General features: G+C 35.0%; 3 protein-coding genes and 1 long non-coding RNA gene across 4 annotated transcripts; 2 read left to right on the top strand and 2 right to left on the bottom strand.

The window, feature by feature from the left end:
* Positions 1–3,109: 3,109 nt before the first annotated feature.
* On the top strand, positions 3,110–5,715 carry LOC111435799 (alpha-L-fucosidase 1-like). The gene is made up of 3 exons (XM_023073354.1): positions 3,110–3,776; positions 3,855–4,094; positions 4,945–5,715. Exons 1-3 carry the CDS (start codon positions 3,226–3,228, stop codon positions 5,633–5,635), a joined length of 1,482 nt encoding a protein of 493 aa, XP_022929122.1. The 5' UTR covers positions 3,110–3,225; the 3' UTR covers positions 5,636–5,715.
* Positions 4,101–4,922, top strand: LOC111435800. The gene is made up of 2 exons (XR_002709122.1): positions 4,101–4,493; positions 4,633–4,922. It is a non-coding gene; the product is annotated as an uncharacterized LOC111435800 (long non-coding RNA).
* A 3,735-nt stretch (positions 5,716–9,450) lies between the features above and the next one.
* On the bottom strand, positions 9,451–10,865 carry LOC111435730 (B3 domain-containing protein Os03g0120900-like). Its single transcript, XM_023073231.1, has one exon. It carries the CDS (start codon positions 10,495–10,497, stop codon positions 9,547–9,549), a length of 951 nt encoding a protein of 316 aa, XP_022928999.1. The 5' UTR covers positions 10,498–10,865; the 3' UTR covers positions 9,451–9,546.
* Positions 10,866–14,131: 3,266 nt separating this feature from the next.
* Positions 14,132–14,688, bottom strand: LOC111435710 (ethylene-responsive transcription factor RAP2-11-like). The gene is made up of 2 exons (XM_023073200.1): positions 14,445–14,688; positions 14,132–14,356 (listed from the first exon to the last, which is right to left on the bottom strand). The coding sequence occupies exons 1-2, from the start codon at positions 14,686–14,688 to the stop codon at positions 14,136–14,138; spliced, it is 465 nt and encodes a 154-aa protein (XP_022928968.1). The 3' UTR covers positions 14,132–14,135.
* Positions 14,689–14,708: the final 20 nt, after the last annotated feature.

The following is a 14,708-nucleotide window of genomic DNA, read 5'->3' as shown; positions in this document are numbered from 1 at the left end:
TAAAGTAAAAAAAAAAAAAAAAAAAAAAGACAGAAAAAAAAAAAACCATGGGCGCTCCCCCATCCTTATCTACTTCTTTCTTCTTTCCTTTATTTTCAAGTTCATTTTTGTAATATCCTATAACAAATAAATAAAATAATTTAAGTAAAAAAAAATAAAAAAAAAGCAGTCACTAAGGGTACGTGGATAGACTCCATCCATCCACGTTCCTTTTTTTAATAAATAAATGTGTAACCTTATCAATATTTTAACCTCGTGTGATGCTTAAGGACAAAATGAATACATAAAAAACTCAAAAGAAACAAAATAAACTATTTATACTAACACGAGACACATTCTTTTTTGATAGTTCAGGTAATATGGATTGCTTTAATTTTTTTTTATAACGGATACCCCTTTTATCAACAAAATAAAAAAAAGTATATATATATATATATATATATATATATATATATATTATTTGCATAAATACAATTTATTAGTATTTAATAATAATATATGATTACACTCCGGTATACGTAAGCTTTTACATTAATAGTTATTTTCAAAGTTTTAAAAATACGTGGAAAGTAGTTAAGTAGTTAAATATTAAATACGTGGATAAGAAGAAAATGATTGGCTCCCAACTTTTTGAATTAAAAAATTCAAGTCTTTTTTTTCCACTTGTAATGGACAATATACTGAATTTTTTTCTTTTACTTAAAAAGCTATAAAAAGCTGTATATATTATTTTCTTTTATAAATAGTCATATTCTTAAATTTCAATAAAAATCTAAAAAATATCTCAAACTTTTGAATTTTAATGATGTCATGAAAATATCTTTGAATTTAAAAAAAAATTCATTAATCTGGTTGAAGTTTATTATAAAACTAAAAAGTTCATTCATTTTTAATAGTATTTTTGAAAGTTTATGAGTATTTTTTTAAAATTGTAGTAAAAGTAAATATATTATTTTTCATTTTTTTAATGTTTAAAAGTATTAACAAAAATTTAAAAACTTCAAAGATATTTTTTAAACATTTTATAAAATTAAATAGTATTCTTAATTTTTTTTTTAAGTTAATATTCCTCGAATATTATCTCAGTTAATTTATGTACCACTATTCTACTCGAATATTACATTTTATTACTTATATGATCTTAGTTCATGCACCTATTAATTTTTTTAATTTATTTTTTCAATTCGTCACATTTTTTTTTTTTTTTTTGAAGAAAATAATAAAGTTCAATCTTTTTTAAGAAAATGATAAAAACGTGAGCTTCAGTCATTTTTTTTTTTTTTGTCCAAACTCCAGAAAAAAAACATTTAATATTTAAAATTTGAACTTTGTGTCAAAGAATTTAATAATCTTTTTTTTTTAATAAAAAAGTTTTATATGGATGCGATTTAAAGATGTTTGATATAAAATTTTAATTCGGAATCAAATTTGTCTTTAATATACTTTAAAGTTTATCAGATAGAGAAGTTTAATTTGAAATTAAAAGTTGATTTCTAAAGTTTAAAAGAACATAAAAAATACAAAAAAAAACAACATTTATTTGAGAATTTACCAACGGTATATGAAGTGACTTCTGTGTTTTCAGTAATTATAATCGTCCATTCTTGTAGATGGTGATAAAGCTCATAAAGAGAGGAAATTAGGATAAGATATTAAAATTAACCGAGCATATTTGGCTTTAAATAGTAATATTCTTTTTAGTGGGGACTATAGTAAAGAGATTTGTTGTTTAGTGAACGGATCGTGATATAACAATATTGTTTAGTAATAGGCTTATTAGAAATGAAGATATGAACGATGAACATTATGAATATGGTCCACATTGGTATAGATAGGCCAGGTTTATAAATGATATGAATATCAATACATTTCATTATCAAAAAAGAAAAAGTTTTCCTCAAAGCCACTATTCCAAGAAAATCTCTAATTTGTTTTGGCTCGTTACATATCAGTGTCAGTTTCACAATTTTAAAACGCGTCTATTAGAGAGAGATTTTCACGCTCTTATAAGAAATGTTTCGTACACCAATTCAACCGAAGTGGGATCTCATAGAAAATGTCATAAACTTTAAATATCAAACATTTACAAATCACTAACCTCTTTTACACAAACATTAAATTAAATTAATTTTTTAATAATTCGAGTCGATTGAATTAACTGATCATATAGTTATATAATTTATAATTTATAATTTAAAAACTTTATTTTAAATATGATTATTGATTATGGGAATTCAAACCTGGAATGAATGGGTTGTGGGGTCATTAAAATCATGACCGATCAAATGCACTACAATAATTGATTAAGAGAATCAAAACAAGCATTCATTCATTCATTGCGGTTATTTTTAGTAAATAAAAAAAAAAAAAGTAAAATTAAAAGGACTTAATTTGAAAATTTGTGGGATCCTTCACGAGCGAACCACATTCCAAACCCCCCGTGACTGGCTGTCACATTCACCCAACCCTTTTCACTTCATTCTTACCTTTTACTAGGTTGCGTAAAAATTTATCGACTCGATTGAAGTTAGACGGAGTTGGAGAGTAAAATGAAACATTTTTTTTTTTTATAAGAGTGTGAAAATTTCTCCCCAGTAAACGCGTTATAAAATTATGAGGTTGACTAAGTTAGTAAAAAATGACAATATTTACTCGTGGTAGACATGAACGGTTACAAATGATTTTAGAGCTAGACACTAGGCTGTGTGTCAGCAACGACCGTGGACTTCTAAGAATATGAATTTTGAGATCCCATAGTTGGTTGAAGGGGTAAATTGTAAGATCACACGTTGGTTGGGGAGGAGAACGAATCATTAAGGGTGTGGAAACCTGTCCATTGTAGACGTGTTTTAAAGCTGTGAGGTTGACGACAATACGTCACGAGCTAAAGTGATCGGAGATTTTTTTTTTTTTTGTTCTAGATTTCAATTTTTTTATGTGACACTCGAGTAAATGAGGAGTGTAGGAATGAACCAAGATCATATCGAGAGCGATTATGAGGATAATATGACTAAGAAATGCTAGATTAGTCGTTTTTTTTTCTGTGGATTCTTGAATTCACAGTGAAACAACTTTTGATTGTGATACAATTGTTCATATATGCAAAAGAATCTTCCCCACAGACCAACCCCACTATCCACTACCTCAATTTCCCACTCCTCACCGTTTCTGTCACATTCCTCTGCTTAAAGAACACACACACAAAACAGCTTCACGAGACCGTCCATGGCGGAAAAGGGTCATCTTTTTTCCTCCATCTTCTTCCTCACATTGCTCCATATCCTCCATTTCTCTTCTCCCAAGCTCGAGGTCTCAACTCCGCCGCCATTGCCAATCCTCCCACTCCCTTCCTTCTCCCAATTGAAATGGCAACAGAGAGAAGTCATCATGTTTCTCCACTTTGGACCCAACACTTTCACCGACTCCGAATGGGGCACTGGCGCTGAGTCCCCCGCCCTCTTCAACCCCACTTCTCTCAACGCCGCCCAATGGGCTGCCACTGCCGCCGCCGCCGGAATTTCCCTCATGATTCTCACCGCCAAGCACCACGACGGCTTCTGCCTCTGGCCTTCCAAATACACCACCCACTCCGTCGTCCGAAGCCCTTGGAAGGACGGCAGAGGAGACGTCGTTAAGGAGTTTGTCACCGCTGCCGCCGCCCACGGCGTCGATGTTGGGCTGTATTTGTCGCCGTGGGATCGGCATGATCGGAGATATAGCCATGATTTGCCTTATAATGAGTACTACTTGGCCCAATTACAAGAGCTTCTCAACAAGTGAGATTAACCCAATTTAGCTCAGAATCATAAAAATTTGTGCTTTATCTAACCTCTTGTGTTTTAATGTTATTTTAGATATGGGAATGTGAGGGAGATTTGGTTTGATGGAGCCAAAGGCCAGAATGCTCCAAACATGTCGTATTACTTCTCGGACTGGTTTGCAATGGTGAAGGAGTTGCAAAGCTCCATCAACATATTTTCCGATGCTGGACCGGATGTCCGATGGGTTGGAAACGAGAAAGGGTTTGCAGGGACGCCGTGCTGGTCGACGATCAACCGAACTTTGCTTGCCATAGGAGCAGAAGGCATTTCCGAGTAAGTGTTTTTGTGGGATATCAAAACATTATTTACGAGGGTGTGAAAATCTTTGTAGATGCGTTTTAAAACTTTGAGGGAAAGCCCGAAAAAGTCCAAAGAGGACAATATATGTGATTGAGCTATTATAAAGGGTATCAGAGCCATACACCAGCTAGCGTGCCTGCGAGGACGTTGGCCCCTAGGAGAATAAATTGTGAGATCTCACGTAAGCACCAGGCAATGTGCCAGGACGTTGGCCCTTAAAAAGGTGGATTGTGAGATCTCACATCAGCACGGAGTGGTGTGCCAGCGAGGATGCTAACTCTTGGAGTGGATCGAGATCCCACATCAACACCGAGAAATGTGTCAGTGAGGTCGCTGAGCGCCTACGGGGGTGGATTGTGAGATTCCACATTAGTATCGGATTGTGTGCCAATGAGGATGCTGACTCCTAAAAGGGTGGACTGTGAGATGCCACGTCAATTGAAGAGGGGAATGAAACATTCAACCTCTCCTCAGTTGCCCCCAAGGAGTGTATTTTGAGATCCCACGTTAGCATTGGGCCAATCCCACATCAGTGTTGGGCGGTGTGCCGATGCTCGGCCCCCAAGGGAGTGGATTGTGAGATCCCACATCAGCATTGGGCCAATCCCACATTAGTGTTGGACGGTGTGCCGACGCTCGGCCCCTAAAATGATGGGCTGTGAGATCACAGATCGATTGGAAAATGGTGGGTTCTGAGATCCCACATCAATTGGAGACGGAAAAGAAACATTTAACCGCTCCCTAACATGCACGTTTTAAAACTTTGAGAAAAATCTCCAAAGGAAAAGTCGAAAGATTCACCGTTTGAAATTTTGAATGGCAGGTACCTAAACAAAGGTGACCCAAAAGGGACACATTGGGTACCACCAGAATGTGATGTATCCATAAGAAAGGGATGGTTTTGGCACAAATCAGAGTCCCCAAAAAGCTTAAATGAACTCCTAAAAATATACTATAACTCAGTGGGAAGAAACTGTGTTCTTCTCGTCAATGTGCCTCCCAATTCCACAGGTCTAATAGCCCAAGAAGACGCCGACACCCTCAAGCAATTCAAGGCAGCCATTGACACAATTTTCACCACTAACTTGGCTCACAATTGCTCAGTCAAAGCCAGTAGCCAAAGGGGAGGCAAAGAGGGAGGGTTTGGGCCTGAAAATGTGTTGGACAGTGACCACTTATGGACTTATTGGGCACCCGTGGAAGCTGATGCTGATGCTGCCCGTGAGCATTGGATTGAGATCAGAAGTCAGCAGAATCAAGCGCTGAGATTCAATGTGATAAGGATCCAAGAAGCCATAGGACTTGGTCAGAGGATCAGACGGCATGAGATTTATTTGGATGGAAAGAAGATTGTGGATGAGAGCAGCGTTGGGTATAAGCGGCTGCATAGGATTAAAACTGGGGTGGTTTCTGGTTATGTTGTCAGGGTTAGGATCACTGAGTTTAGGGCTGTCCCTTTGATCTCTTCTTTGGGTCTCCATTTGGACCCTTTTTGGCACCCAACTGGGTTGTGACTTAAGGGATGGTGGCCTTCTTGCTCAGTGATTAAGATTACTTAAACAAATAAAAATTAATACTTTTAGAATGTGTTTAATATATTTTTTAATTTTAATAAATAGAAAAAAAAAGGTTAAAATTAATTTTTTTCCACTAGTTAATACGTGAATTTGTTAAGAGATTTTTACTCGGGACTCGTTTTGAATAGAGTAGGGAAGGGATTGGGTCTTGGGTCTCGCTTCAATTTTCGTGACCCAACCCCACAAATGATATGCTCTCAAACTTTGATTTTGGTTTCCCTAATAGACCTCATACCAATTGAGACAGCATTCTCTCAAACAAAGTACATCATACACCATAGAACCTCCTCTTAATTGAGGCTCAATTCCTTCTATTGACAACATGACTAAGTTAACAGCATGTCTCTGATAGCATGTTAGAAACCACGACTCTCCACAATGGTATGATATTGTTCACTTTGAGCCTAAGTACTCATGACTTTGTTTTTTGTTTTTCAAGAAGGAAACTCAGGATCCTCTCCTTAATTATCCAATGTGGGGCTCCTCTCTCAATAATTCTCGACAAACCCGTTCAAAAGAAAATTTAAAGAAAGCAAGTTTTGTATTGAGAAGTACGAAAAGTGAAGAGCTGAAGATTTAATGTTACGAAGAAGATAGAGCATAGGATTAAAAAATGGTCCAAACCCTAGAAATGAAGAACACCAAAATGTGAGCCTGTGAGGCATTTATTAATAACCCCTCTTTTTGAAATGGGTCAGCTTTAAACAAAACGCAGACATTATACATAAAGTAAATTAAAAATTTTGATCTTCGGTGGAATTAGGGTTTTGTTGTTTGGTTGGCGATGGAAGATGATGGGTCGCTGTCATGTCAAGCTTTTGTGTATGTATGAATGAATGAATGAATGTATATGGGATCGGCTGCCACGCTTTGCAGTGTCATTGTTAAATGCAATGTCTCCTTTTACTCTCTTTTTGTCCAGAGATGCCAATATAGACTCACTTCATTTCAACTAAGACCAACACCATTTTTGGTTGGCGTGTTGTTTGTTGTTGTGTTGGGTGTCCTAGATTTGTGGATGAGGCGGCCGTAGTTCATAGATTAAACAGAATGATACCCTGTGAGTGGTGGTCCATCCATGGTACCATCAAACCATTTGGCTTTCGCCCCATTTTGGTTTCTGCATTGTCTTCCGTTTTCATCACTGCTTACATTACTCCAAAAAAGAAGAACCCCCAGTTACCATATGTCAGTGGTTTGTTATTGCTTTTATTCATCTCTGTGCTCTCATTAATTACGTTCACAACTTTGTGGCTATCTTTCTTTCTTTCTTTCCTTTGTGTGCTATTTAATTCTCTTCATCCTTCTTTATTCCTTATTTCAAGAAGAAGAAGAATAGGGTTCCTCAATTATGTCTCCTAGTAAAAGAGAGGTATAAAAATAAACTGAGATTTGGGAATACGTAACAGACCAAAGTAGATAATATGTCTGCTAGTAGTAGATTTGGGATGTTATAAATGGTATCAGAGTCAGACACTGGGCGGTGTGTCAGCGAGAACGCTAGCTCCCAAGGGAGTGGATGAATTGTGAAATCCCACATCGGTCGGAGAGGTGAATGAAACATTCCTTCATGTGGAAAACACAAAAAAACTCTCCCTAATAGATGCGTTTTAAAACTATGAGACTAATAACGATATCTAATGGACTAAAGCTGACAATTATCTCAGACATTAACGATGGCTAAACTAAAAAACAGTTGTGGGCAGGTAGAACAATTACAAAACATAGAATTTAATTTCTTTTCCAAATTTAAATTTAAGTTTTTAATTTGATTCCTCTGTATTTTCTTTATTCCATTCAATTAATAATGGTCCGTACCATACTTTAAAAGGACTGTACAAAAGCCAGTTTCAATTATTGCTTAAAAATAATATTCTAAACGTTTTAATTTTATCCCCTCTTTAAATATCTACACTAGAATTTGGTATAATTAGGGTATTCATAAAATTACTACCCAATTTAATTAGGGTCATTATTATTTTTTTTTCATTTGAGTTCGGGATAAATTTTTGAAAAACTCCAGCAAGTTGACATTTTTTGGAGTCAACCAGACCAACTGGAAAATATAGAGTTACAATCCAACCTAAAAATAGAGGTCGACTAGAGTTAGTTTATGGACTCTTCTATTCTTGGTGTTTAAGTCACTAATCCAACCCAAAATTTCGAGTAGGGTCTAAAAGATTTCTCCAACTTAATCCATATGTACGGTAGGTATGTCCAAACTTTTTTTTGAAAGAAACTGTGTGGGTTTTGTTGTGCGTTTCTTCACTGTCTTTCAAAATAAGAGTTGGCAAAAGCAATGATTTTGCCCTCAAAGCTGACAGAGATATGGTGTTTGGGACAATCATAATTTGTCCAAGTATCAATCACAAAATGGGTTGTTGATTTTGCCCTCTTTCGTGCCGAGAATTTGTATGTTATTTAAGTCGTTGGGTTGACTTTTGCTTATAGTCATATACCTTCTTTGCTCCCGTTTTCTAAAACCTTATTTTCATAATAAGACTAAAGCTTGAGTATACGTTGTCTGGACGTAAATGATGCGAATATAAATTGGCTTGACTCACTCGGTGTTGAGAGTGAGTGTACAACTGTGACAAGTGGTAATGTCGAGGTGAATATATTCCTGTTTTGTTTTTTATTTCAAATCATGAGAAATTAAGGAAAACGACATCCAATATTACTCTCTTTTTTTTTTTTTTAATAATTATGAATGAAAAGTACAATTTCTTAGAGAAACAGAACAAATTTAAACGCCAGGATTGAATGTTCTTGCCGCAAAGTTAAATGAGGAATCGAATTCGATTATGTAAAGATGTATAGATTAGATCGAATATTATAATTCACATCATAACATGTTTAACATATGATACTTCTAAAATTTTCTTTATTTGGTCACTATATTTATAAATTTTTTTAAAAAAATAATGATTGATTTATAAGATATATAGTCATTTATAAATTTATAAAATTAAAAACTAAATTTGTATAAAAATAAATGGGTTCCTAAGGCTATTTAAAACAAGTATATATAAAAATTATATTTCTTAATAAGTGTAATTCTAACATTAATTTCCATTTGATTTCTATATTTATAGATTTTTTTTATTTACTAAAAATTTAAATATGAGATGGCATGATAGGGAGTAATGAAACATTTACTACAAGTGTATGTAAAACTCTGTCTAAGAGACGGGTTTTAAAATCAACGGTGAGGTCAACAATGCTAAAATATAGATGAATCAGACTAATATGATACTTAAAATCAAGGGACTAAAAATGTAATTTAATCATAAGTATTTCTGTAAAGGAACTATTTTCGATGTGATTTCTAAACTTTGATAAGAGAAAATCAGAAAGAAATGGAACGTCGAAGAAGATAAGAACCGAAAAAGAAGTAACTCTTTTTGTTTGAAAGGCATTTACTTAGTAGCTAGAAATGAAGAAGAAGAAACACATTTAATTTAGGGTAAGGCAATAAATTTCCACCATAATGAACATAAAGCTGAAGCACTAATCCCAACTACAAACATAATAATACCAAATCAATTCCCAACTTCAACTTCAAATTGCATTGAATAACTCCAAAATCATGGCATTTCATGCAAAATAAGCACGAAGAACAACAAAGTGCAGGGCATGTGGATGGGAGCAGTGAGAAGAACAACAAAGTAATGAAGAGAAAAGGCTTTTGTTTTTGGGGTTCTCAGCAGTGTCTAGCAAGGGTTGATATCATTTGAAACAAACACAAAAGCTTCAAAAGAATGAGAAATTATCATAATGTTCTTACTAATTTGCATTCATTTCCTAATTTATTATACACAAAACAAAACGAAAAACCTTAAAAACTCCTAATTTGACGAAGAGGAAGCCAATTTGGGGTTTGAATTTGAAGAAAACAATAATAATTCGCATTCATCAGAAGTTAATGAAATTGGATCCTCCATCTCCATGTTTACACCAAACAGCCTCAGTCTTGATCTCTTTGCTGGAGTATCTTCAACCACCGTCATTGAATTACCACCGCCGCCGTTGCCGCCACTCGGCTCCACCTCCACCTCCCTCTCATCCCCTAATCTTGGGGCTACCCTTCTTCCCTCTGTCCTCAAAAACATCATTCCAGATGTTTCAACACTCCCGTATGGATACGGACAACACTCTCTATTCGATGTGGGATCTTGCAGATGGGGGAGGTATTGAGGTGTTGTGGCGCTGAGTGGCTGCCACACGAATGGCCCCCAAGCGGTGGCGCTTGCTGGGATGACGATGCTTGGTTGGATGCTGACTGTGGTGGGAGAGTGGTGGTGAAAGGGAAGTTCATGGCGGCGGCCACGGCGGCAGTCAATGTAAAGACGATCTCTTCCAATTTCACCAACCCCACGTTGGAAGGAAACGGTATCACCGGCGTCGAGGCGCTTCTCTTTGACGAAGCGACTCCAGCCTTTGGTCATAACGTAGCTTTGGCTACTGTTCCAGTAGGAGTAACGGAACCGCCATGATTTGCCGTTGCGATCTTCGAAATTTAAGAGCAAACCCTTGTCGTTTGTTGATGAATCTAAGGGGAAAAATCTCTCAGCGTGTTGCTTTGGAATCACTAGCCGGTTCAATTTCCCAACATCACTCGGCGTCACCACTTTGTTGAACATGTGTTCCTTCTCAACTCCTCCATCGCCACCGTCCGACCCCACCGCCGTAGAACTAGCAGCTTCCTCCTCAGGCTCCGGTGGCTCCAACATCGTCAAATCGAGCCTATTTCTGGGTTCTAAATGGTGATTTTGGTGTCTATTGAGTCCAAAATTCATCCTTTAACAAAACCCAATTCGAAATTCTTGGTTTTGAAGATCTAGAGAGTGATGGGTATGTTTAGGGTTCAAAGAAAAACCAAAAAAACACCCACAAAAAGAGAGAGAGAGAGGAAGAAGATGGATGTGGATTAATGTAATTTGACTAACAAAAGACTCCAAAAAAAAAAAAAATAAAGCAGATGAACAAGAAATCATTTCACCACCGACTTAAACGAAAGAAAATGAACTTGAGATCTCACGTCGATTGGAGAGAGGAAAGAGTGCCAACGAGGATGTTGACCCCGAGAGTGGATGTATTATGAGATCCCATAACGATTGAGAAGGAGAATGAACCATTCTTTATAATGGTGTGTAAATCTCCCTACAAATTCAAGAATAAGATCAGTTTGTGATGGGTTTGAACAGTTATGAACGAACTAGAACAACAACCCAACTAAGTTCGAGAGAATAGGATAGGTATCTAGGGAACTCATTTTCGCCCTCTTTAATCAAGTTAGGCCAATGGGGTTTGGGGGTAATGGTCCCTAATAAGGGTAGAGAGAGAAAAATTGTAGGGTATGTTTTAGGGAGGCGATGTTTATGGTGATTAGAGGTCTCATGTGAGGGTGTCCTTGTCAACATCCTTGGTGGTACACACTCTCATTTCTGTTCTTTTTTCTAATTATTTTTGGCTTTGAGATTTGAGAAAGAGTTGCACTTGTCCCACTTCTCTTTCTCACTCTGCATGCTTTTTTCTCATCTAATAATATAATTTTTTTTTTATATAAATTTTTTAATAGAGAAATGGGGTTTTTTTAATTATAAAAAAAAAAAAAAAAAAACTAAATCCTATACTTCTACCCATTTTCACGTTATGATTTTGAAGTGTTTTTTATTTAAAAAAAAAAAAGGGTTTTGATTGTGTGTGGACGGAAGTATCATGGTGGTGGCCGATCACTGCTGGCATTTGCAATGCAATATTTGACTTTTTGACTTATTATTATTATTATTATTCTTATTTTCTTTTTAAAAAAAATGAAAAAAAAAAGCCACTAGCCACGTTTTAAATACTAACTATTGTTGTATCGAATTACAAAATAAATTACGCTTATGAATCAAATAACTGTATTTATATAAATAAATAATAGTTTTGTCTGATTCTGCATAATTACCATTAACAATTTTATAATATTATTTAATTATAAATAATTAATTATTATTAATAATTGTCAAGCATTTATTATACGGAAATTATTTAAAAAAAAATTATTTAAAAGGAACACACGACACTTTCTTCACCAAGAAATTTAACGTCGTTATCAACCTATTCTTTTCTTTTTCCATTTTCAAATTTTCGAACATGTCTCGAATACACGCTTACAAATACATTGGTCCCCAAAGAGCTTTGCAGACTACGACTTTTATATTAAATTTAAATACGACTATTATACTTTAATTGGTCGAGATGCGTTCAAATTGACACATTTCGTCAATGTAACTATAATTCAATTAGTTTAATATTTATGGATTTATTATGCATTAAAAATAAAAATAAATATACACAATTTTATTATAATAATTAAGAAGTTGTTTGATGTCATAAGAAATAATTATGTTTATGTTTAGTTTATGAAATTGATTGATTAATTAATAATCAATTAATAATTTCAATTAAATGGTTAAAATTAACTCATTTGTATGTTTAACCAACATTCTTATTTACATTATTTCATTGAATACTGAATTAATTTTAATTAATTGTTGAGCATTATTAATTATAAATGTAATTTATATTTAATTTATATCAATATTAATTAAATAATATAAAAAAATATATTTAATAAACAATCTAAGTAGTTTAAATTGGCTAATTTCTATCAAAATATAATTAATTTATTTAACTGAAAAAAAAAATCAAAGTTGTTATCAAAATGGGTTCATAAATGTCAAAATAAAGGTTTGGTTCAGAAAATTGTATTCAAACGACAGCTTTTCCCTTTTGTGTTTGAGAACTATGTTTTAGAGTAAAATGTAAATATTACAACCATAAATGTAAATATAATAAACTATAGAGTAAAATGTTCATTAAAAATATTAGAGAAAATTGTACAAACCGCTCGTAAACTAAATTTATAGTTTAATCAATTAACCATCGATATTTGAATCCCTGTTAGCTTAACAGGAACATGTTCCCGATTACATTATCAACCTTCTAAGGTATTTTTGTTTTTACTTACAAAATAACATCAAATAAGGGATCCCACGACAAGTGAGTGAGATAAATTTTTGAATTGGAAATTTGAGTATATGATGACGACAATACAAATTCATGGACAACTTTTGTTCCTTAAAATACACGAACAAAATTGACACAAACATGATAAAAGGCACGAGAAGAAAAGTATAATTGAGCGTTAGAAATAAAAATATGTTTTTTATACTTAAGAATTGATTCAAAAAGAGTTTGGAGAGGAAAGAATCTACAAGGTTTTGAACAGTTTAATTATAAAATTGACTATATTGGGAAAAGCTGTTTGTAACATGGGAAATTTTGTCAAATGGTCCATGTTCTTGGAAGTTTCTCACCGTTAAAATGAGGCAATGGGTTCTTTTTTCTATCCTTTGAAAACTTTATCAAATGGTCCAGCTTATTTGTGAAAGATTACGAGTATTGAAGTGAATATCGCTATTGTAGGAAGCCTTTTAGGTGATTCAAAAAAATAAATTATGAACGTCTATCATTTGATTTTGATTTTGATTTTAAAACCATACTTCTAAGAATAAATATAAATACAATCGTTTTGTTAGACAAAATAATCATACAGATGAACGGAGTGAAAGAAACTGTGATAACAAGAAAACCGAACAATTTTGAAGATTTGTAAATGTGGGTCAAAATGTAAAATGAGTAATGCTACGAAAAAATGAGGAGAAGACGAGAGTATTCTAAAAAATGAGAGAGTTTCTGTTGTTCATCAAAAGCTGTGATATTGAAGAAGTACTCGTTACTTTTTAAGAGTGAAGACTATCCTCACAGACCAATATCAGTGCTCTAATATGTAGTAATTTTCCTTAGGATCACTTTGATTCATTCATGTATCTCTCCGTTACTTAAATTTGATCATTCGAGTTCAAACCCATGCTCGGAATAGGAGCATGCGGCGTCCTAGCTAAGGACCCATACCCCACACCCTTTGCCCTTTGCCCTTTGCCTAACACCCATCCCCATGCCACTTTCTTTTTCCAAGTAAAATTTGGACATGTGCATTGCTAATTCAACATGCAAGATCAGATATAGATTTTAAAATTTGGAGTGGGCCTATCTCTCTATCTCTATTAATTGTTTCACTTTTAAGTGACACCCACCACTCCTAATGTTAGTTAAAATATGGACCAAATATGTTAATGAGATTCAAAACTAATGACTAGCCGAAAAAGGAAAAAGGAAGAAGGCGACCCGAGACTCGGATGGAGCGTAGTTGGTTGGAATCCTAGCAGTTCTAACGACTAGTCAAAATATTTGTACACATCTTTTTTTTTTTTAGTTCAACTATTCTAGAGACAAGCATCCAATGACAACGTTATGAACTGAACCATCGACTTTTAAAATGACATATATTAAATTCGAATTAAAAATAAAAATTTGACCCAACCCATTATTCTTGTTCTTCTAAATTATTGGTTCCTCCACAACCAATACCATTTAAACTACAATATACGTCTTCAAAGCTGCAAGATGTTTGAGCCACAGCCTGCAGCACCCGCCGCCCCTTGCCGTCGAACAGCTTCGCCCTTAGGGCCCCGAGGAGACCGTCGTCTTCTTCCATGCAACCCTCCTCGAAAGAAAAGGGTGGCTCCATGGGCTGGCTAGCATCGCCTGCATCCACTAAATTAATATATTTTCATTTATAGTTTTCCATTATATAAGATCGAAGTTCAAAAAAAATTTTGTTATTTTCGTATACTTGACTCAGAAGAGGTTGGAGGGAAGTAGGCGAAGTTGGTGCGAGCATTGGAGCCACGGAGAGCTCGTGCGGCATCGTCGTAAGCTCGAGCTGCGTCCTCGGCGGTGTCGAAAGTCCCAAGCCATAGCCTGACCTTGTGCAGGGAGTCCTTGATCTCAGAGACCCATCTGCCGGAGGGCCTCTGGCGAACGCCTACATAGCGATGGTGGCCTCTTGATGATGGCTTCTTTGTGCAGGTTCTCATGGCCATGGGGGGGGGGGGGG

Source organism: Cucurbita moschata, unplaced genomic scaffold (genome assembly GCF_002738365.1).
Source record: "Cucurbita moschata cultivar Rifu unplaced genomic scaffold, Cmos_1.0 Cmo_Scf00050, whole genome shotgun sequence".
NCBI classification, from domain to species: domain Eukaryota; kingdom Viridiplantae; phylum Streptophyta; class Magnoliopsida; order Cucurbitales; family Cucurbitaceae; genus Cucurbita; species Cucurbita moschata.
The sequence above is the reverse complement of the archived record's forward strand: the minus strand, read 5'-3'. Positions and strand labels throughout refer to the sequence as shown.

Bases quoted from the DNA above. Each gene is read 5' to 3' on its own strand.
- LOC111435799 (XM_023073354.1), top strand. From the start codon at position 3,226: ATGGCGGAAAAGGGTCATCTTTTTTCCTCCATCTTCTTCCTCACATTG. The intron at 3,777-3,854 runs GTGAGATTAACC...ATGTTATTTTAG, and splicing joins TTACAAGAGCTTCTCAACAA to ATATGGGAATGTGAGGGAGA. The intron at 4,095-4,944 runs GTAAGTGTTTTT...TTTGAATGGCAG, and splicing joins GGAGCAGAAGGCATTTCCGA to GTACCTAAACAAAGGTGACC.
- LOC111435730 (XM_023073231.1), bottom strand. From the start codon at position 10,497: ATGAATTTTGGACTCAATAGACACCAAAATCACCATTTAGAACCCAGA.
- LOC111435710 (XM_023073200.1), bottom strand. From the start codon at position 14,688: ATGAGAACCTGCACAAAGAAGCCATCATCAAGAGGCCACCATCGCTAT. The intron at 14,357-14,444 runs GTATACGAAAAT...TAGTGGATGCAG, and splicing joins TCCAACCTCTTCTGAGTCAA to GCGATGCTAGCCAGCCCATG.